At 35.0% G+C, this 25232-nt stretch overlaps 2 protein-coding genes across 2 annotated transcripts; one reads left to right on the top strand and one right to left on the bottom strand.

Annotated features, from left to right (window-relative positions):
* Positions 1–773: 773 nt before the first annotated feature.
* On the bottom strand, positions 774–14473 carry LOC100378627 (UV-stimulated scaffold protein A-like). The gene is made up of 14 exons (XM_006819979.3): positions 14308–14473; positions 13772–13916; positions 12228–12558; positions 11719–11839; positions 11053–11613; positions 10765–10877; positions 9765–9990; positions 8436–8577; positions 8168–8332; positions 7180–7237; positions 6891–7013; positions 6504–6591; positions 4629–4842; positions 774–2401 (listed from the first exon to the last, which is right to left on the bottom strand). Exons 1-14 carry the CDS (start codon positions 14324–14326, stop codon positions 2302–2304), a joined length of 2406 nt encoding a protein of 801 aa, XP_006820042.2. The 5' UTR covers positions 14327–14473; the 3' UTR covers positions 774–2301.
* A 150-nt stretch (positions 14474–14623) lies between these two features.
* Positions 14624–20409, top strand: LOC102805940 (BLOC-1-related complex subunit 7-like). The gene is made up of 5 exons (XM_006819978.3): positions 14624–14762; positions 18836–18898; positions 19321–19364; positions 19590–19610; positions 19927–20409. Exons 1-5 carry the CDS (start codon positions 14652–14654, stop codon positions 19979–19981), a joined length of 294 nt encoding a protein of 97 aa, XP_006820041.2. The 5' UTR covers positions 14624–14651; the 3' UTR covers positions 19982–20409.
* Positions 20410–25232: the final 4823 nt, after the last annotated feature.

Genomic DNA, 25232 nt, shown 5'->3' with positions numbered 1-25232 from the left:
CATCTTGATTCTTCAGCAAAAGATTATAGGTAAAGTATGACATCATAGAATCTGTTGTCAGAAATTGAGAAAATGATTTTATCTGTAATAAAGTTGAGAATCAAGATGGCCGACTACATAATACTGATGAAAAGTTGCATTCTCCTACATTTGTGGAGCTTTTTCTTGAAGGGGGTCATTGTGTTGTTTGACTCTACTTTCCCTTTAAGTTATTCTGTGAATTTGGCAAAGAAAGAATACTGATAGTATGTAGTGTCATTGACCTATGGTTCAGAGCCCATGGATCAATTCAGGGAAACTTTGAGCTGCGAATCTTATTAAAATAACTTTCTTCTTTTTGATTAATTTTAATGTGCATAAAAAGACTATAAATTTTAAACGTTATTGTGCCACATGAGTTCATGGTTGAAATGACAGGAAACAGAATATAAGATGTTCCATGTTAATAACCAGTATTTCATTTTAACCATCATTGTTAAACACTAGGGTTGAACCTTAATTCTGTTTTTGATTTCGGTGTAGCAGACCATGGTGATGTAAAACCATTCATATGTTAAGCATATGAGGTTATCACAAGAATACTACCTCAAAGTATGGATACTTTGCCATGTTCTTTTGATAGAACCTAAATACATTATACATCTTCTCCTGTTTGTGGAGATTATCGGTATAGTACAAAGTGATTACGAAAAACATTTTGCATGTTTCTGTTCAGTGATTGAATAGAAATGACAATATATCAACACAAGATTTTACAAAGAACGAGTCCCTACTGATATTGTGCAGACATTTATATATTATGCTTCCATATGCTAAACAATAAATACATATTTTATACATTTACCTGACATTAAGATTAATACAGTACATGTAGTATTAATAGATGAACACGTTGGAAAGAATTTTTCTTGCCAGATTTTGCTCAGATATTTTTCAAATAAGGAAGACATCCATATTTATATATGACATTGCCCTTAGTTTTCTCAGAAAATAAATAAATGAATAGTTATGTATAAAATTGTTTTATTTCATCACACTTTTGAGTTGAAAATTGTTACACAACATAGCTGTTTTCATAAATATATAAATATATAAATAGACAGTTCACGTCAAGTGAAGTATTACTTCTCGATATCAAATTTTAAAAATTAATACTTGATTAACACATAGTATCTATCATATGGTAACCAGAATTCCTACATCGTCAGGACCTGAATTCTCACTTTTATATTTTTGTGTAAAATGTAAGAAGATTTACACCTTGTGTCAACATTGGGACACAGAAAATCTAAACAGACAATCTATAAACAAAAAACATTGGTTTGGAAATGATTTATTCGCTTTTAGTAAAGTTTGTTTATTGCTTGATTATTTGCAGGATATATTGTGATATTGTTGTCAGAGTACTTCATCAAATCCACCATTTTGTTCATCCCATAGACGATTTTAGGTTTTAGTGCCATGTGATATTGTTGTCAGTGTACTTCATCAAATCCACCATTTTGTTCATCCCATAGACGATTTTAGGTTTTAGTGCCATGTGATATTGTTGTCAGAGTACTTCATCAAATCCACCATTTTGTTCATCCCATAGACGATTTTAGGTTTTAGTGCCATGTGATATTGTTGTCAGAGTACTTCATCAAATCCACCATTTTGTTCATCCCATAGACGATTTTAGGTTTCAGTGCCATGTGATATTTTTGTCAGAGTACTTCATCAAATCCACCATCTTGTTCATAGCTCGTCATGTAATAATCTCAGTTCCCCAAGTATTCATTCACCACACTATATTGTTGTCAGAGTATTTTATCAAATACATTTACACCAAATCTTGTTTATCCTGGTCCATAACTAGTCACATCATAATAGTTACTAAAATATTCCTCAAAATATCTAACAAGACTAGACAGGAATAGTAAGTAGTTACTTGATTGAATTGGTCTATGTACAGGCAAAACACTGACATTATTGAATGTATCATTCTAATGGAAATCGCAAGTATGAGGTTTGACTTGGGCACAACTTGCACTAATTACTGCCGATGACTCTTTTGATATCTTCAAATCACTTGAAAAATACTCAATTAAAGCCTGGAAATGTCTCAGTTTGTACTTGTTGATCTTTGCAACAGTCAAAGTCGCCATCTTTGTTTATATGAGACCCCTATACCTTGCGCATGTGTGGCACGGCGACTACAGCCCTATAAGTTTGTGTGGCTAGTTGATACTATACATATATATAGAGGCTGTATTATGCATGAGTTAAAAAGTTGAAAATACATCAACCATAAATTTAAGATCACGATGTATAAGCATAGTTGAAATTGTTGCCAAATTTTTCTTTATATCTCTTTGAATCAAAAGCATCCAAAGAACCAGCCACCCTGGACAAGGCATTTCTAGAAAAGAAAGACAAGATGACATAGTTACAAACATTATCAACTCATTTAAAAGGTCAGGGTAATACCGGTATCAACAAACCCACAGTATTGATAATTGTCACATGCAACATAATATTACCGTAATTGGTATAGTACAGGTGTGATGGTTCAAATACCAAAATGGCAACAGTAACATAAAGACTTCCCTGGCGGCGATGATAAAATACGAACACGGAGCCAACAGATGAGGTTTCAACTGGTACTGGTATTATTATACTCTGCAAACATCAAGTACAATAACGCGGTAAAACTCCAAACCTCCAATAACTAGATACTCCAATACAATTCAACGAGATCTCCGATCTGATCTCAGTGCTGAACAACTCCCCTATATATATACCCCCACTGTCAATAAATAGACCATTACATCCGCATACATAATGAGTCTGGAACTTACTACCAATTTCTAGAATGTTCCATTTCCTTCTATTGCCTCCTACAGTGTTCTATTACCTATTCAACCAGTTTCAAAAAAAAATCTAGAATATTCCACCCAGACACAGTACGGTTCTAGAACATTCTCAGTGACACGGAAGTGGTAAATAAGTCGTATGCGACAATAATCATGGATTTGATATGTAAACAAGAGCATACAGAGCGGCCTCTATTATACTAAAAAGAAATACTGTAAAACCATTTATTTTCACTATTTTGATGCGTTGAGCATATTCAATGTGTTTTAATTTCACAAATTTGTTGAAGAAACAATAAGTTTTATAGTTATTTTACAAGTCCACGTAGATTTAATTTAAAAGATTTTATTTATAAACAACTCACATCAATCTCTAAAATACCAAACATATGATCCAACAACTTACAGCACCCTCTACAATACTAAGCATGTGATGCAACCACTCACAGCACCCTCTACAATACTAAGCATGTGATGCAACCACTCACAGCACCCTCTACAATACTAAGCATGTGATGCAACCACTCACAGCACCCTCTACATTACACAGTCACTTGGGGGCTGAAAATCAATAAATACTAATTTAAAAAATCAGGCCAATCAGGCGTGCCGTAACAGCGAGTATTTCCTTGATTTACCCACAACTCTGTGCGAATCCCCCTTGATTCTGGCTGCTGGCCATTTTCGTTCATGAAATCGTCGGATATCATCAGAAAACGCGGGATTTGTGCAGTTTTGAATAAAACCAAGTTAGCGATTATGAACAATGGTTATTAACGTAACACCTGATCCCCTATAAACATTTTGTTTCGCATTTTAAGGTAAGAAATCGAAATTTGAAACCGACAGGGTGTCGATTTACTAGGTGCCATGTTTCACAACTTGTTTATTTATATACGTATAGCGGATGATTTTTTTTTAAAATAAGTATTTATTGATTTTCAGCCCCCAGGTGACTGTGCTACATTACCAAACATATGATCCAACAACTCACAGCACCCTCTACAATACTAAGCATGTGATGCAACCACTCGCAGCACCCTCTACAATATTAAGCATGTGATGCAACCACTCACAGCACCCTCTACATTACCAAGCATGTGATGCAACCACTCACAGCACCCTCTACAATACTAAGCATGTGATGCAACCACTCACAGCACCCTCTACATTACCAAACATATGATCCAACAACTCACAGCACCCTCTACAATACTAAGCATGTGATGCAACCACTCACAGCACCCTCTACAATACTAAGCATGTGATGCAACCACTCGCAGCACCCTCTACAATATTAAGCATGTGATGCAACCACTCACAGCACCCTCTACATTACCAAGCATGTGATGCAACCACTCACAGCACCCTCTACAATACTAAGCATGTGATGCAACCACTCACAGCACCCTCTACATTACCAAACATATGATCCAACAACTCACAGCAGCCTCTACAATACTAAGCATGTGATGCAACCACTCACAGCAGCCTCTACAATACTAAGCATGTGATGCAACCACTCACAGCACCCTCTACATTACCAAACATATGATCCAACAACTTACAGCAGCCTCTACAATACTAAGCATGTGATGCAACCACTCACAGCACCCTCTACAATACTAAGCATGTGATGCAACCACTCACAGCACCCTCTACATTACCAAGCATGTTATCCAACAACTCGCAGCACCCTCTACAATATTAAGCATGTGATGCAACCACTCACAGCACCCTCTACATTACCAAGCATGTGATCCAACAACTTACTTGTTCATAACTTTCTTTTCCAGCCTTCTCCTCGATGTATTAGATTGTTTTTTGATATCTGTCAAATTTGGATATTTCTTTTTCTTTCCTTTGCCTTTTCCCTTTCCCTTTCCTTTGCCTCTAGTACTTGCAGACCCTAAGTCTATTCCAGTGGCTGTCTCAATGTCTTTCATAAGCTCAGTATCTCGCCATTCAGAAGTAGACGCTACTTGAGCTGTGTCAACACAACAAAGCAGTAAAATTACACAAATCCTGAACTATAACAATGCATCAAAGAACAAGCCATGCATGGCACAGTCCCCGTTAGTTATCAAATTTAAGACATATAGTTTTGTTTATAGTAATATACACTGTAACCTCAGTATAATGAACACCGTTATAATGAACTTCCTGATATAATGAACACATAGCGTGTCTCCCTCTCACAACAAACCCAATGTATTATGTACTTCATTATAGTGAACATTTCACTATAACAAACTAATTGTATGTCTCCCAAAGAGTTCGTTATAGCAAGGCTACAGTGTAGCTGGAATATAACCATGTCAGGAATATGATTTTTTAACATTAAAATGATTGACATTTGTATCTGATCGTCAAACAAGTACTTGTCCATATCAAGAGATATTGCTCTGGAACAGCATTCAAAATCAGCCATTTTGAATACATGTATATATATAACGTGATGTATAACGAATATATAAAATTTGAATATAATCAGTCAAAGCATTTCAGAGATATGGCTCTGGAAACCCAATCATTAAAACAAAATGGCCGCCAGTCAGCCATTTTGAATCCAATCTGAAAAATAAAATGACGTGCATCCGGAACCCTTAATGTCTAATGTATGTACCAAGTTTGAACGAAATCCATCCATAAATGCCAGAAATGCTTGATATTTGATGATTTTTAGCACAAAAATGACCAATATTCGGCCATTTTGAATAGGATCGTCAAACCAATAAATCTGTTTATCTATGACATGATGTATAATGAATATTTAAAATTTGAATATAATCAGTCAAAATAAGTCGGAGATTAAGTCATTAAAACAAAATGGCCGCCAATCGGCCATTTTGAATCTTATCTGAAAAACAAAATTATTTGCATCAAGGTTTCATAATGTCTAATGTATATATCAAGTTTGAACAAAATCCATCTTTAAACAGCTGAGAAATGCTTGATTTTTAGGATTTTTTAGCACAAAAATGGCCGCCATTCGGTCATCTTGAATCAGATCATGAAACAAATTGACGTGCATATGTATACTATCATGTATGATGTATGTGTGAAGTTTGATTGTGATTGGTCCAGGCATTTCTAAGATACAGGTCCGGATGCACGCACACACGCACGCACAGACACACAGAGATCAAAACATAAGTCCCTGTTTTCAGACTGCGTCTTTGGTAATAATTTGCTAAGCGAAGCTCAACAGTTTCAACAGAACACAGCATTCTTAACTTGCAATAAAGCCTGTGATGATCGATCATTGCTTAACCTTGTCAGCAAAAATCGATGCCAGCACCTTTACTAGAACCAAAACCCTAAACTAATTGATTTATGCACATAGTATATTACGTGTTGCTATCAATCACAAACCACCTGCTTAGCTCATTCACTTCTTTGCTCTTTCCTTGTGTCAACCTAGTTCTGAAAAACAGTCCCCTCGTACATAGATAATAGTTTTAAAGAACAAAAAAACTAGTAAGCGGGTATTGTTTTGAACTAAGAAAAAGTACCTTCTCCATAAATGCTGAACAAAAACCATCTGCTATCTTAAGTTAGACTGTATGAACACTAGTGACAAGCCAAAAAGTTGTTTTACTAAAATTACAGGAGACTAATTGAAATTATTCAAGGATATACGAATACCTTTTCTTCTCTCTTCTTTTTCTATATCTTCTTGCTTTGCAGGTGTACCCTCAGTATCCCTAGGAATTATACTACCATGGAAAGGGCACTGATGAGTGGAAGGAAAAAGTTAGTTTATAAGACAATTCCCATGTGTATCACGTGACATCGCCTCATTTGCTTAAAGTGAACAAAAATAAATAGATTACATTGATTGGCCAATTTATATCACCAGACATTTGCATAAACTGAAAAGAAATGAATGAATTAAATACAGTATATTGATTGGCCAATGTGTATCACCTGACATTTCCTCATTTGCATAAACTGATCAGTGCAAAACTGAAGCAGTGGCTTAATATTTTTACAGAATAAATTCTATGCTTAACAACCACTGTTGCTATGTACCTTATATCTGTCTTGACGCTCACATAGTTTACCATTCATCAATGGTGCTCTGCATTTCCATTTAACAGGTTCAAATTTACCTGAAAACTGAATGGCACGTTCTGTGACCATATCCTTCATGCCCTGTAAAAACAAAAGTATATCACAGATTCACCACCAGAGTGTGATAATCAACGCATACAGATGAGATTGACAAACATGTTTTTGCTTCATAAAAAACAAAAACATTTAATAGAATTTTAATATGTAGGACTATTTACTGTCTAACAAATAATAACCAAAATCTTACCTCTAACACAATTTCGTCATTTTCTACTGGTACCCAAAATCTGTGTTGAGACTCAGGTCTGAAAAACACCACAAAATGTAAACATTCATTTCAGTTTACCCTACGATAACATTATGAAATGAATAAAGTGCATCAGCTATGCAGCAAATAACTTGGTTTGAACAAAACTCATTCAAGTGTGCTATAGGCTTTTCTTACAACAGATTATATGGGACAGTCTTGTCACTAAATGAAAATGATTACTAGGCAAAAATCTTGTTAAACACATTTGCTCGTTTTTCACTTGTATTTACAGTTTATTTCTTGATACATTATGATTACAAGACTACTTCTCTGGTATAGTGAAGGGACCTCAGCATGTAAAAATAAAAGATGGACGAATACCCAAGCACCACCTCAGAACAGATGAAGATTTTTCTGTTTAACATTGTAACCATGTTACCTTCTCAAAAACATGTTGCAAATGACATCTTCATTCACTGTGTACTGGATTAGGGGTTATTATGATTTGGGGGAAAAATAAAATTGAGAAATGAATGTTCCCAAAACATTTGTACATTTTATTACAATAGCATTTACATACCATCTGAATTTATGGAGTAAAAATTATTATTAGTCTGTGAAAAAACAGTTGAAGACAAGATCTGCGTCTCATCTTTTTTCTGCATGATTTGACCTAAAACAACATTCTCTGACCTGACAGGTTAAGTCTGTTATTAGCCAATCAGAATGATGTGTTGTACCGATGTATGAATATTGAAAATGAAATTTTTTTAATGCAATACAGAAGTAAATTATCACAATGCTAAAATACAGTGTTCTAAAAACTGGTGATCGCAATATTTGAAAGGTAAAGAGAGTGTGGAGGAACGGCACAAACCAAAGGGTCCTTTTCAGGCCAATAATTGCACCAATTCTGATTTTCATACAATAGAACACATTTTTTACATGCATACCATGCAACAACTAATAAAGAGGAAGAACTAACCGTACAATTTTTGGAGCTACAATATCTTCAGGTCTATCCCAGTAATACAGATCCAATCCATATGGCACTTTAGGTGCCCTGGAAAGAAGTTCAGCTTTTCTCTTTTTAGATGGACTTTGTGATGTTGACGGTTCAGGATCTCTTTCATGAAATGAATCAATTTCTCTGAAAGAACAAAGTGTGTACATCATAACTATAAAGCTACTAATAAATCCATCAATGCCTTTAGATCTTACACTTTTGGTAAGTTATCTTGAATTATACTTACTTGTTTTTCAACTTGTCTTGCAATTCACTGAGTTTTTCCTTGAAGTGTGCAACTGATGCTGCTCTTGATGTAGGGTCCTGTAACTCATCATCTTGTGATTTTGTCTTCTGTGACAGACTGTTGCTGTCATCGCAATCAAGACCTTGAGAACACAAGTGACATGATTGTTGTTTATTCATGTTGACAGAATTCATACTAGACTTTGGGCCATAGCACTGTGTAATCATAAGTTTACTGTTTTGCCAACCAGCATGCAAATGTCTGATAACAAATGTCGCTTACCAATCAGTTATTGCTCATGATATGGTGTGACTACGTTGTCCCCAAGTTGTTTTCTTAACTGAGACACATGCATGTATATTTAATGTAAACAACAATGAACAACGCCATTTCTTGCCAACCAATCACTACGACAGGCTATATTCTCATGGTTGTATTATTTATTTTGATGATAGAAACACCTCGGTAAGTTACGTAAGCGAAAATATGTTTTTTTCATCCTGTGTCACCAAACAAAATTCTGTGATATGAAAAATCAGTCTGACTATGAAAATCAGTGCAGAAATGCAAATTTTGACAATTTTACAATACATTTCTAACCCTGATTATTTTTTGAATCTTAATACATGTAGCATCAAAATGTAATATTATATAAACTGTTTAAATATCTAACTGAATCACGATCACACGACTGTGAGCACTAGTGGCTGTTGATCAACTGATCAAAACAGGAAAACTAATATTATTGTATGAGATAATTATGCTCAATGTTTGATGTAAAATTGAAGCGATGACTGAATGAACGAACCTTCGCTGGTGAAGATGTATCTGGAAGTGTACACATTTGTTGGAAGTCGAAAAAATATTCAATGTAATGACAAAAATTGTAAAATGCTGTGGAATTTCTTTTGTAAATAAAAATATACTAGCAATGTTCTATTAATGGTTTATTCAAGTGGGCAAAATATAATGTACAGAAAAATTGCCCGTAGAGTATCGCTACACTGAAAAGTAAGCAACCGACAGCCTGTATGAAAGGGGGCTGTGATTGGCTGTTACTTACGCGAGATTTGAACAGGACTTACATAGGCGTTGGATCAGATGTAGGTAGGGCGGAATTAAAAAAAAAATCACAAAATCAAAATCAAAGTAAAATAATAAAAAAAGGCATTAATAATAAAAATAAAATTAAAATAATTTATGGCCAAAATAATTAAAGCCTGTACACTACATCAGATTTTAATCAGATTGATCTGCTACCAAATACCCTCGCTTGCCGTTTATAACCTCTAAAAATGAAAATACTAAGATCATTCAGAATCAGCATACCATATTCTTTTCTAAGATGATCAGGTATCCTTGGTTCATATCCTTCTTTTTCAGGCACGTCTTCAAAATCCTCGTCACTGTCACTGTCACTGTCACCTCTGATTATCTCTCTAGGTTTTCGTTGAATTCTCAGGTCATTTGTTTTCTCTTTAATAGACTCCAGTGCTTGTTTTATATCAATAAGTTTCTTCACCATGTCAATTGCAACACCAGCTTTACTTAAAATCTAAATATAAACACGAGTTTTATAACAAACTGAACTTTGTTTATACTAAAATAGACTGACATGGTCCATCATGACAACGTATGTGATATAATAAAGCCCTGCGAAATACACAGTCACCATAAAACCAACTTTGTCACAACATATTATAATTATTTACTCTATTAGAATTACATGGGAAAACATAAATGACCTGAAAGCATAAATGGAATGGTGTATGTTTGGTGTACTGTAAAATCTGTATTAGAAGACGCGACTTCTATTAAAATGGTACAATATAACAGAGGATGCGGCTTCTATTAGAGCATCTACACATATGAGGAATGATGAATTTTTTATTCACAATTTTTCAAAACAAATGGGTGCGACTTCTATTAGAGATGCGGCTTCTAATACAGATTTTACGGTATATAAAAACTTTTCTGGAGCTACAATGTGAATAGATCAAACCTAATAACTGTTTTTTTTAGCATACATACAACTTTGACACCAAACAATATTAATAATTAACAATTTCCACCACATAATATATAATTACTGTTATTGCCATACTGTAAAAAGGTTAATTATTCACTGGGTTTTAATTCTGCTCATTGCGCTAACTGGAAATGCGCTAAATTAAAAACTAGTGAATATGTAAAATTTGTCATAGAACACATTATCTAAATGATAAAACCGTGAATTTAAAACCCACTGAGTATGCCTGAAATGGTAAATCAGTGAAATTTAGTCATTATACAGTATATAGGCATATTAATTATTCATAGGAAGACTCACCTCGAGCCATTTCTGTATTTGTGGATGATATTTAGTCATAGCTAGTCTTTGCATGTCATATAATGTTTGTAATATATCTGTGTTGTCTTCATCTTCTTTGATGTGAATAGCATCTGCAGTAAAATTAAAAAAAAAAACGATATAATGTAATTAAACATTTTCACAACCTCCATTCAGAATGTACCAACCATCACACAGAAACCTTGGCATAGTATTATGAAATTATTCTCAGGAGTAAGTCAAGTTATAAACCCAGTACAATAGAATGTACAATGTATGTGCATATACCTGGATTGACTTCAATGCTGAGATTGTAATTCCAGGCCACCATACCATGGTCTTGTAACATTGAGGTGGCTTCAGTATTTGAGACATCTTCAAAATCTTCTTCTTCTTCATCATCATCACCATCTTCATCTTCTTCTTTTTCCTCCTGTTCCTCCTTGTCCTCAGCTTCATCATCATTATTACCACCCTTAGCATGTGAGGTATTAAATTTGTTTTTCTGTTCAATCTGTGCAGTTCCATTTGTCAGCTTTCCTGAGTATTCCACAATACCTTTCTCTAAATTTTGAATGTCATTACCATCATCATCCTTATTACATGGTTTTATTACTTCACAATTCACATTACTGGTTTCTTTCTTTTGATGTGCTATATCTGTATTATCATTCTGACATTTTTCAATCATAAGATTTGACCCAGTTTGCTGACTGCTACTAGCTGTATTAATTCCCTGAGTGTTTTCTGTATCAGGAGTTAGAATATCATACTCATCTGGATGAGGAAGTAACAACTGAAAACAGTTATCTGATTGGGTTAAACACTGCTCTATGTCTGGCATTGTTTCTGAAAATAAAACAAAACATATCAAATTAAATTAGTCACTAATAATAATTACAGAAGGAGAAAACAAAAACTTGTATGCTCTGCAAATGACACTACAGATTTTACCTTCTATTTCTTTGATAGCTGCATTAGCCTTTTCCAATAAAATAGTCCTTTGTTTTGTTTGTCTTTCTTCTTCTCTTTGTCGTTCAACAACAGTTCTTGCATGGATGTCATTAAAGTCAATCTGAATGTACAAACACATCAGTTTTGTCACTTAAAGGGGGTCACATTATTAAGAATACCCCTAGACATAATATAACTATAAATAACCAACTTTTTTAATTTTAAACAATGTGTTCAAATTAAAGTACCCATACATTTAATAGTGATGGAATGTAAAATACGTTTTAAATTCACTAATTTGCCAGCAAAACAATGAGTTACATTGCAATTTAACATGATTGCATAGATTTAATTTAGCAAAATTTACTTATCATAGAAAATAGCAAAATTAAAACTCAGTGAAAAATTAATTCTTTTACAGTAGGTTGTGAGACAAGATAATTAAATTATCATGTTGACTCTCATTTACAATGATGCTGATCAATAAACAACCAAAAAATATTACTTACTTTTTTACAGTGCTTGAGGAAGTTGTAACCTAAAGCCAGTTTCTTGTAAGCCTTGCCATATTTCTCATTCCATATCTGCACTGCTTCTAGCGTCTTTTCCCTCAACATCTTGGCAGATATTTTTGGAGGTGGCAGTGGCTGTTCATGGTCTGTTTCCACTGTCAATTCTAAGAATGTCTGGAAATCATCCACCAATAATTCCCGGAATTTATGAGATCTCATAAATAATTCATTGGTAATCTGGAATGCGGATAATCTGACTTCTGAATGTTCTTTGTCTAACTGTTTCATTACCAGATCAAAAACATGCTCCACATAGGCATCTGATGTTCTGTAAAGTAACCGATAAAATCTCAAATATTTATGACTTGAATACTGAAAACTACTAAATGTTTTGCCGATAGAAATTTATGTCATTTTAGAGCATACATTAACAAAAATGTAAAGTCACTGTGAAGTATTGTTCTAAGAACCCCAGTGAAATTACCATTGCTTGACAATATTTTGTGATTTGTAAAATTCATCTCTTGTATCTTAAATTGGTTACAGTATATTTCTCTATTTTAGACATAAAAAAAAGTATTTTGCTTCTCTCCATGGTGCATATCAATTTGAAACTCACACCAGTGAAGTTTGCAACACAAAGTTTGTTTTTGGTTTTATAGGATGTAATGTTTTGTCAAATCACTTTTCAATACTTCAAAAACATTAATTTATAAATGTTTTGAATGTACAGCCGTTTGTTGAAGTATTGAATAATCTCAATAAATTGTACAAAACAAAAATTTAAAATGCGTAATGTTTTCCATTTTTTACATGTGATTTTCAGATTTTCAACACCAAAATTTTAGTATCAATTATGCAAATTTATAAAGTATGAATTTTAATTAATCTCTACTATGCCAGAGTATAGGTATTTGTTATCAGCCCGACAGGACAAATGTTATTTTATTGTAATACAAACATTGATATTGAACTGAAATTAAATTTTAAACCATGTATCAAATTAGAATGAAATGAAGACATATAATAATATGAGGTACCATAATTATGAGTAAGCCACGAAGTAAACATGAAAACAATGATGAGAATACTGCCCAACATGTACTTTGCAGTTATCCTGTAACGATTTTATTATTATACATTTCCATGCTCTAACAGCTTGGTATAATTAGGCAAGGTGGTGATAATTACTAGGACTTTCTTGCAATAAACTTTATTATAATATGCTTAATTAATTGTGACCTTGTTAATATAACACAACTGATCCATATTACAGGAGAGTAATTGTTATGGGACCCATACTACACATAGCAACAACCAGTAATGGGGTGATATTTTATCTTATTTATTTATTTTTAATCACATGAACATTCTTTCATTTTTCCAATATTTTGGAAAAAATCTAAATAAAAATGTGTGACCTCATAGTTTTCAAATTAACCAAATATATTAACACAAGCACAAGCTTCATATATACTGTTCTGAAATTTCAAATAGTATGCTTATAAATGATTAAAACAAACAGTAACTGGTAAACTTACCTGCAAATATTTTTAATTTTCTTGATTTTTTCTTTGTCTAGAGTCTGTGATCCAGATGTTGTGAGCTCTTCTACAAGACCAGCCAATGTCACACATACTGTGTGATCTAATGTGGAAGACATGCTGATAAACCACACACAGATCACTAGAGATGGTGGAAGAAAGATAAAATATATAATGTCTTTAATGTCATTCACAGATTTTTATTAAGAAGCTTGTGTGTGATCTGAACAAATAATTAGGCGCTGGTCTGTGTAGCAGTCACAGAGACCATAACCACACACTCGTTTTTTTGTTTGTTTTTTTGTTTTTTTTTGTCATATTGAATCAAATTTATTAACCCACGAACAGTACTGAAGAATATAGTCAGAAGGTACCGTTCCCCCAAACGTAGACTATCTCTCAAAATGGGAGAATTCACTAGCCCTGTGTACATGTCTGTTGTTGATCTGGAGGCAAGCCTACGATTCGACGAGAAGACATTCTCTCCGTACGAAGACATATACACACAGATATATAAAAGTAGCACTACTTACCTCGTTTCCTTCTTGTCATAAAACTAACCAGACCCACACCCTCCAAACATTATTAGTAGTGAAAATGCAGAGACAGCAATTCCGTGTTTGCTTTTGTCCACCATTTTGGTTGAGTGACCCTTAACTTGCCGCAAAACTGTCAACAGTAATTCAAAGGACGTAAATAAAACCGCGTCGATCAAATACACACAAATGTAAAAAGCACCTGACCTAAAATACTTGTAGTTTGAATTCCATCATGATTATATCCGTGTTTTTTTTTTAAGAACAAATTATACTAGTTGTTCAAATACACTTACCGTAAAAGAGTACTCGAGTCCCAGTACTTGTATTTACAAAATAAAATGGCTTCTTCCCGAATGGTGGATCCTCGCCTACCTCCTAAAATTCAAGAAAATGTTAACGACTCAGGTTCGCTAGTCCGTCAGATCATCCGTGGATCAAAGTCTAACGAGGTATGTTTTGTCCAATCATCATTTGTTTATTATCAAATATTATGGTTATTTCAGGAAGGTTTCCGTCAAGTTTTTAAGAGTTCACGCCCGGTTTACATCAAATAGGGGGCACATTAGCTGCAGTTCTGTAGCTCGCTTGGTTTCGCTGTCGGTTATTTTGTTCGTCGTGGTGTTAACGCGAAACCAGGGAGCTACAGTTCCATCCTATGCGAGTTACCATATTTTACCGACCTGAAATCAGGTCGGGCCGTAACAGCCGTTTTTGACTCCCATGTGCGAAGCACAAAATGGGAGTCTTTGCAGTTAGTGTGTCTGTATGTATGTGTGTATGTGTGTATGTGTGTCCGACTGTTCCACTGCTATCTCAAGAACCATACATCGGTTTTTGATGAAACTTGGTGCATAGATGCTCTGGGCCAATGCGCAGATTTGATTAGGTTTTGGTAAAAATCCATGCTCGTTAATTACCTAATTTGCATGATAATTAGCTAATTTTTAGCTGTTCTATGACTGTTCCACTGATATCTAAAGAACCACTCATTGGATTTTGATGAAACTTGGTACATAGATGCTCTGAACATATGCGCAGATTTGATTAATTTTTGGTAAAAATCCGTGCATATTAATTACCTAATTTGCATGATAATTAGCTATTTTTTAGTGGTTCCATGACTGTTCCACTGATATCTAAACAACCACTCATTGGATTTTGATGAAACTTGGTACATAGATGCTCTGAACTAATGCTAGGTTTTGATTAGTTTTTGGTAATAATCCGTGGATACTAATTACCTAATTTGCATAATGATTAGTCAATTTTCGGTTTTTCCACTGATATCTCAAGTACTAATCATCACATTTCAATGAAACTTGGTACATAGATGTCATACGACACTGCACAGACCTGATAGTTTTTATGGTAATATCAGTACATATTAATTACCTAATTTGCATAATTAATTAATTTTCAGCATTTGATATAAGTAGTTAGCATTACATTTCAATGAAACTTGGTACTTACATACTCAAGGACTATGCAGAGATTGATTGTTTTCGATAAATATTTGTGCATATTAATCACCTAATTTGCATAATTAGTTAATTTTCAGCTTTTCCACAGGTATCTCAAGTACTAATCATCGCATTTCAATGAAACTTGGTACATAGATCCTTTAGGACTATGCAGAGACCTGATTAGTTTTAGGGTAAATAATTGTGCATATTAATTACCTAATTTGCATAATTAATTTTCAGCTTTTCTACTGATATCTAAAGTACTAATCATCACATTTCAATGAATCTAGAATTATGCAGACCCAATTAGTTTCTGGTAAATATTTGTGCATATTAATCACCTAATTTGCATAATTAACCAACTTTCACACTGATATCTCAGGTACTATACATCACATATCAATGAATGTAAATGGATGCTGTAGGACAATAGACAGACCTGAATAATTGTGGGTTAAAATCTGTACATATTAATTACCTAATTTGCATAATTAACCAATTTTAAGCTTTCACACTGATATCTAAAGTACCGTAAAAACTCCAAAATTTCGACCGGTTTTAAATAATTGGTGTTCGATATGTGACGTGTTTTTATAGTCAAAATTAAGGTGCATTTTCGGACGGTCGAATTTTTCAGAATAGAAATCAGCAAATGAAAAAATGGGGATGATAGACAGTGTGCTTCATTAGTTTTTAAAAAATGCAATGTCCGTCAATTGACGTAAACTTCCTCATGTTTCACGGTAAAAGCAAAGGTCGTGGCCGAGTTGTAACTCAAAATCTAAACAAAGTCATCAATCAGTGAGTATTATGACAAGCAAAACAAAACATCAAGACGCGGAGAAGAGGTCAGCACAAAACTAATAGGTCAAAAGACAAAGCTGTCTCGCACTACCTAGAAAAACTTGCGAATGTTCGAAGTACAGGTACCCATTGGACAAAAGATGCATGGAAGTTTAGCAAACTATCTCCCCGACCCAGTGCAATGTATCCGGTTAGAATCAAAGCTCACGTGTCCCTTATTTGAGGGACCAAATTCTGCCGTAAATTCGCCCTTGGATTAAAAAATAAAATGGGATTTAAGAAAATAAAATGGGACTTTTAAGGTGTATTTTGGCGTCATTTTTCGGACATTTCAATCAATCCTGCCGGCTAAAATAGAGTCTAAGTTTTACCGTAGTCATTGACGTTTGTCTATTCAAGAGTACACGTGTATGATTTTTATCGTGACTAGCGTGAGCGGGTAAGCTTCCTTTCGAGAATGAGCTGTTATCACTGTGAACAATGTTAAATTATTCTTCAGATGACCAGTTTATTTTTTAAAAACAACTAATTTTTTTATTTAAAAAAAATCATGCCGTTTTCGCATCAAAATCCAAGCCAAAATATCGTACTACAACACCAATCTCTTCCGCATTGCGTTCAATAACATTAACATATTTAAATAAGCTATGGTAATTTGAACACGTTGGCATCATCCAGCTTTTTGATTGGTTAATTAGCGATTTGACCTATTTGACCTAAGAGAACATGGCGGATATCCTACAGCATCAAACGTTTATACGAGACCGGAATCATTCGCTTACGATGAAACTAAGTTGACTTTTATTTGTATTTCATAACCATTCAACAAATTTATTTTGTGTACATTATTATAATCACTACTGAGTACAGTAATAATCAACAATTCAGAAACGCAGCATGCCGAGATTTTTGTGTTCGTTTTTATTTCAAACTTCGTTTATTTAGAATATATTTTCGTTACCAATAAAATAAAAATCTCTCAGTCAATCAGAAACCCGGATTCATGCCTTCGAGGAAGGTCCCGTTTGAACGCTCACATCGTGTGTTTTTTTCGTTTGGGGGAAAACTAAAACTGGTCGCAATTTTCGAATAAGAATGAGTCGGCAATTTTTAGTGGAGTCGAAAATTTGTAGGTAAATAAAACACAGAAACCGGCAAATAAATAGGTGGCCGAATTTTTAGAGGGGTCGAAATTTTGGAGTTTTCACGGTACTAATTATTCCATTTCAATGAAACTTAGTATAAAGATGCTCTAGGACAATGTACAAACCTAATTAGTTTGGGGTAAAAATCTGTTCATATTAATTCCCTAATAAGCATAATAATTCATAATTTTTTGGTTCTAATCACATTTCAATTAAACTTGGAGACATAGATTTTCTGTTACATTGCGCAGACCTCATTAGTTTTACACTCAAATCTGGTCATATTAATTTTCTGATTTGCATAATTAGTTTTCAGCTAAGTAATTTCGAATTATATTTAATGTGTCTCCAATACTCTCAGCACATGGGAGTTCTTTCTAAGCTTTCTTTGATTTTTCATTATTTTCGCCTCAAGTTTCTACTTTTCTACTGTCGATGGGTCCCGAAAGTATTTCATCAATTATTTTGAGGGCGATTGTCCGAAATTGGTCGTTTTCACGGCGAAAACTGCGTGAAATGGGAAAACTGTGACGCCTTGTGACGTCACGATAACTTATTCAAGATGGCGGCAAATGCGGGGATTTCGCTGTAGTTTTCCGCGGTTTTCGTCGTGAAATCGACCAATTTCGGACAATCGCCCTCAAAATAATTGATGAAATAGTTTCGGGACCCATCGACAGTAGAAAAGTAGAAACTTGAGGCGAAAATAATGAAAAAAAAACGGCTGTTACGGCCCGACCTGATTTCAGGTCGGTAAAATATGGTAACTCGCATAGGATGGAACTGTAGCTCCCTGGTTTCGCGTTAACACCACGACGAACAAAATAACCGACAGCGAAACCAAGCGAGCTACAGAACTGCAGCTAGGGGCACATTCGCGTATATTCTAGGGTAACGTTTGTTATTTTTATGTCAATTTCACTGTCGATTGCCTAGCTGATTCATACCTCAGAGTCCATGATAAATATGGGGGCAGAGCAATGTATGTAGTTTAGGTGGGTTTTGTATTTTAAATGATAAACTTTCTACAGCAGTCATACTAGTGATAAAGGATATCTCATTCTATAACCAACCATTCTGAAGTAAAACAATGTATTTTTTTTTCATCAGTTATTATCGCATGCTGCCAAGACATTTGTATCAGTTGACAACACAATAGAAAGCTCAGATGCAGTAAGTATACAGGTTAATTTACATAATGTAATTAATCCAGGTCCATAAACCACTACTGTAAAATACTTTATTTTAGTTGTAATTAATTTTCGCTGAATATAGACTTATTGGGTATTTGGTATGGAATTTATTTTCACTGATCTTTGACGAGTTGAATGTAAAATATAAATTGTCAGACATTAAATTCTCTGTGTGATTCGCTGGTGTCAGCATTAGGAGATGTTAAAAATTTAATCTCAACTAAATCTATGGTAGTTCTTGACCATTTTTCTCTATTTGTGAACAACTTTTGTTTTGGATTACCTAACTGTACTACCGGTAGTATGGCACTTATGACTTCATACATCATAGGCTGAAAGCAAAATATATCTGATAATACAATTTCTAGTTGTTCAAGGAATTACATGTTTTTTATTTTCTAGACTGTCAAGAGAATGGGTATCCTGGTTTCACATTTACAATTTCAGTAAGTGACATAATAATTTTAAACTTGCGGAGTATATCAAGGAATAGCTTTTAATACTTGGATTTTAATGTTAACCAAGTCTTGGTCATGCATGAACAGTTATCAACAACACTTGGTACATACTGTATATCATTGAATCTGGGGATTCTGGAATTAATAAATAAACTTTATTAACATACTCATTTCTTCCATTATTTCACTTTGATTTATTGTTTTTACTTACAGAGCAGAAGCAATTGAAAGAAGGCAAGTATATATTAAAATAAAATGACAAAAAAAAATTTACCGTATTTGAAAAGTAGTTTCACACATTTTATTTGCATGAAAATAAAAAAAAATGACATCAGAACCAGAAATAAATCTATTTTTAGCCCTATATTATGTGCACTGAAGGTTCTCCTGGGTTAATAGTCTATCAACAATATAATACATACATACATACATACATACATACATACATGTAATGTTGTCTGTTTCTGAGCACTTTTAACACTTTAAAAGAAATAATATTTTTGTTATGTGAAACTTCCTTAATATAATGCAATGTTTGTTTAATTCACAGTGTTGGTGAAATGGAAACAGTACAAGATCAACTAATCACTTTACAGAGATCGTGAAAACATGCAATGAAGAAGTTATTGGACAATTTGAAGCTCATGGATATTGTGTCGGCATCAAAACTATTCTTTAATTCTGTTTCCTCATTCGTAACTCAATGTTCGTAACGCAAACATTCAGCATCTTGTGAAGAAACACTTTCCCCACATTTTAATTTAATATCTGTTCCTATTCAGAATGTCTCCGTCAGTCTGTCTTGTAAATTTTTTTTTGTCATAGTATCAGCTGGACACATGGAGCCGGGAACAGCCACTAGTGATGCTGTATACAATCAAAACCTATTTAGGCTTGTCAACGCTCACACGAACAGTGTAAAAAGTACAGACATGTGTTAAAGTTGGTAACCAGTATGATAGAAAGCGTGTACAGTCTTCAAATAACCACAATAGAATAAATGTTTTCTATTAATAATTGCACTTTAAAATAATATTTATGAGATATATCTACGTCATAACCTCATTGAAATTATTACCATAATGTGTGCACAGTGCGCATGCTTCAGGTCATTCTTATAATATTTAACAGTGGATGCGTAACTGTACTGTGGTATAGATGGTACAAAGTGTTCGTCAATCTGGGATAGATGGTACAAAGTGTTTGTCAATCTGGGATAGATGGTACAAAGTGTTTGTCAATCTGGGATAGATGGTACAAAGTGTTCGTCAATCTGGGATAGATGGTACAAAGTGTTCGTCAATCTGGGATAGATGGTACAAAGTGTTCGTCAATCTGGGATAGATGGTACAAAGTGTTCGTCAATCTGGGATAGATGGTACAAAGTGTTCGTCAATCTGGGATAGATGGTACAAAGTGTTTGTCAATCTGGGATAGATGGTACAAAGTGTTGTCAATCTGCGATAGATGGTACAAAGTGTTTGTCAATCTGGGATAGATGGTAGAAAGTGTTCGTCAATCTGGGATAGATGGTACAAAGTGTTTGTCAATCTGGGATAGATGGTACAAAGTGTTGTCAATCTGGGATAGATGGTACAAAGTGTTCGTCAATCTGGGATAGATGGTACAAAGTGTTCGTCAATCTGGGATAGATGGTACAAAGTGTTGTTAATCTGGGATAGATGGTACAAAGTGTTGTCAATCTGGGATAGATGGTACAAAGTGTTCGTCAATCTGGGATAGATGGTAGAAAGTGTTTGTCAATCTGGGATAGATGGTACAAAGTGTTTGTCAATCTGGGATAGATGGTACAAAGTGTTTGTCAATCTGGGATAGATGGTACAAAGTGTTTGTCAATCTGGGATAGATGGTACAAAGTGTTTGTCAATCTGGGATAGATGGTACAAAGTGTTTGTTAATCTGGGATAGATGGTACAAAGTGTTTGTTAATCTGGGATAGATGGTACAAAGTGTTTGTCAATCTGGGATAGATGGTACAAAGTGTTTGTCAATCTGGGATAGATGGTACAAAGTGTTCGTCAATCTGGGATAGATGGTACAAAGTGTTCGTCAATCTGGGATAGATGGTACAAAGTGTTCGTCAATCTGGGATAGATGGTACAAAGTGTTTGTCAATCTGGGATAGATGGTACAAAGTGTTGTTAATCTGGGATAGATGGTACAAAGTGTTGTCAATCTGGGATAGATGGTACAAAGTGTTTGTCAATCTGGGATAGATGGTACAAAGTGTTTGTCAATCTGGGATAGATGGTACAAAGTGTTGTCAATCTGGGATAGATGGTACAAAGTGTTCGTCAATCTGGGATAGATGGTACAAAGTGTTTGTCAATCTGGGATAGATGGTACAAAGTGTTCGTCAATCTGGGATAGATGGTACAAAGTGTTTGTCAATCTGGGATAGATGGTACAAAGTGTTCGTCAATCTGGGATAGATGGTACAAAGTGTTCGTCAATCTGGGATAGATGGTACAAAGTGTTCGTCAATCTGGGATAGATGGTACAAAGTGTTCGTCAATCTGGGATAGATGGTACAAAGTGTTCGTCAATCTGGGATAGATGGTACAAAGTGTTTGTCAATCTGGGATAGATGGTACAAAGTGTTGTTAATCTGGGATAGATGGTACAAAGTGTTGTCAATCTGGGATAGATGGTACAAAGTGTTCGTCAATCTGGGATAGATGGTACAAAGTGTTTGTCAATCTGGGATAGATGGTACAAAGTGTTCGTCAATCTGGGATAGATGGTACAAAGTGTTCGTCAATCTGGGATAGATGGTACAAAGTGTTGTCAATCTGGGATAGATGGTACAAAGTGTTTGTCAATCTGGGATAGATGGTAGAAAGTGTTTGTCAATCTGGGATAGATGGTACAAAGTGTTTGTCAATCTGGGATAGATGGTACAAAGTGTTTGTCAATCTGGGATAGATGGTACAAAGTGTTTGTCAATCTGGGATAGATGGTACAAAGTGTTCGTCAATCTGGGATAGATGGTACAAAGTGTTTGTCAATCTGGGATAGATGGTACAAAGTGTTCGTCAATCTGGGATAGATGGTACAAAGTGTTCGTCAATCTGGGATAGATGGTACAAAGTGTTTGTCAATCTGGGATAGATGGTACAAAGTGTTCGTCAATCTGGGATAGATGGTACAAAGTGTTCGTCAATCTGGGATAGATGGTACAAAGTGTTTGTCAATCTGGGATAGATGGTACAAAGTGTTGTTAATCTGGGATAGATGGTACAAAGTGTTGTCAATCTGGGATAGATGGTACAAAGTGTTCGTCAATCTGGGATAGATGGTACAAAGTGTTTGTCAATCTGGGATAGATGGTACAAAGTGTTGTCAATCTGGGATAGATGGTACAAAGTGTTCGTCAATCTGGGATAGATGGTACAAAGTGTTTGTTAATCTGGGATAGATGGTACAAAGTGTTGTCAATCTGGGATAGATGGTACAAAGTGTTTGTCAATCTGGGATAGATGGTACAAAGTGTTCGTCAATCTGCGATAGATGGTACAAAGTGTTTGTCAATCTGGGATAGATGGTACAAAGTGTTCGTCAATCTGGGATAGATGATACAAAGTGTTTGTCAATCTGGGATAGATGGTACAAAGTGTTTGTCAATCTGGGATAGATGGTACAAAGTGTTCGTCAATCCGGGATAGATGGTACAAAGTGTTTGTCAATCTGGGATAGATGGTACAAAGTGTTCGTCAATCTGGGATAGATGGTACAAAGTGTTTGTCAATCTGGGATAGATGGTACAAAGTGTTGTCAATCTGGGATAGATGGTACAAAGTGTTCGTCAATCTGGGATAGATGGTACAAAGTGTTGTCAATCTGGGATAGATGGTACAAAGTGTTCGTCAATCTGGGATAGATGGTACAAAGTGTTTGTCATTCTGGGATAGATGGTACAAAGTGTTCGTCAATCTGGGATAGATGGTACAAAGTGTTTGTCAATCTGGGATAGATGGTACAAAGTGTTTGTCAATCTGGGATAGATGGTACAAAGTGTTGTCAATCTGGGATAGATGGTACAAAGTGTTCGTCAATCTGGGATAGATGGTACAAAGTGTTTGTCATTCTGGGATAGATGGTACAAAGTGTTCGTCAATCTGGGATAGATGGTACAAAGTGTTCGTCAATCTGGGATAGATGGTACAAAGTGTTTGTCAATCTGGGATAGATGGTACAAAGTGTTTGTCAATCTGGGATAGATGGTACAAAGTGTTTGTCAATCTGGGATAGATGGTACAAAGTGTTCGTCAATCTGGGATAGATGGTACAAAGTGTTTGTCAATCTGGGATAGATGGTACAAAGTGTTGTTAATCTGGGATAGATGGTACAAAGTGTTGTCAATCTGGGATAGATGGTACAAAGTGTTCGTCAATCTGGGATAGATGGTACAAAGTGTTTGTCAATCTGGGATAGATGGTACAAAGTGTTCGTCAATCTGGGATAGATGGTACAAAGTGTTCGTCAATCTGGGATAGATGGTACAAAGTGTTCGTCAATCTGGGATAGATGGTACAAAGTGTTTGTCAATCTGGGATAGATGGTACAAAGTGTTTGTCAATCTGGGATAGATGGTACAAAGTGTTCGTCAATCTGGGATAGATGGTACAAAGTGTTTGTCAATCTGGGATAGATGGTACAAAGTGTTCGTCAATCTGGGATAGATGGTACAAAGTGTTCGTCAATCTGGGATAGATGGTACAAAGTGTTCGTCAATCTGGGATAGATGGTACAAAGTGTTCGTCAATCTGGGATAGATGGTACAAAGTGTTTGTCAATCTGGGATAGATGGTACAAAGTGTTCGTCAATCTGGGATAGATGGTACAAAGTGTTTGTCAATCTGGGATAGATGGTACAAAGTGTTCGTCAATCTGGGATAGATGGTACAAAGTGTTCGTCAATCTGGGATAGATGGTACAAAGTGTTCGTCAATCTGCGATAGATGGTACAAAGTGTTCGTCAATCTGGGATAGATGGTACAAAGTGTTTGTCAATCTGGGATAGATGGTACAAAGTGTTCGTCAATCTGGGATAGATGGTACAAAGTGTTTGTCAATCTGGGATAGATGGTACAAAGTGTTCGTCAATCTGGGATAGATGGTACAAAGTGTTCGTCAATCTGGGATAGATGGTACAAAGTGTTCGTCAATCTGCGATAGATGGTACAAAGTGTTCGTCAATCTGGGATAGGTAATGCTGTTGACATTGACAAATTTTGAACAAGTCCACGGATTTACATCTACACACACTTCAAATTAGAAAGAACTTCATGTTCAATGGATCCTCTCACTACCCCCATCCATTCTTTCATAACTCCCATCACAACCATCTATATTGTCTCCTTCAACACCAAGGCACAATCCTTCCTTCCCTTAAAAACTATCAACAGGTATAATCCATGTCTACTTCAGTGAACTTCACCAATTTCTAGTTCTGGTTCCCATAACAATGCCAAAGTGAAGAAAGTTGATAGTGTCAGACTGCGTGCTTTAAATGGAAATTACATTACTACAATGGAAAGAGCCTGAGTAAAAATAAAATGTTCATATACTAGTATTGAAATCATATACCTCCAGTCTCTCTGTTGTTTAATAACAGTTAATAAATAAACTATATTGCCATACAAAGCCACCGGCCCATCACAATCTCAAGTACATGTATACATTTCTTGAAAACAATAATAATACATAAATACATAAATTAACTGTAATATAAAATACTGCCCATCGAGAGGTTAATTTTAGTGCCTCTAACCTTAACTTAAAAGCTTGATACAGAAATTTTGACAAATTACAAAGTGTAATGGGTAACTCAC

The sequence above is a fragment of the Saccoglossus kowalevskii genome, chromosome 10, assembly GCF_978046115.1.
Source record: "Saccoglossus kowalevskii chromosome 10, keSacKowa6.1, whole genome shotgun sequence".
NCBI lineage: Eukaryota > Metazoa > Hemichordata > Enteropneusta > Harrimaniidae > Saccoglossus > Saccoglossus kowalevskii.
The sequence above is the reverse complement of the archived record's forward strand: the minus strand, read 5'-3'. Positions and strand labels throughout refer to the sequence as shown.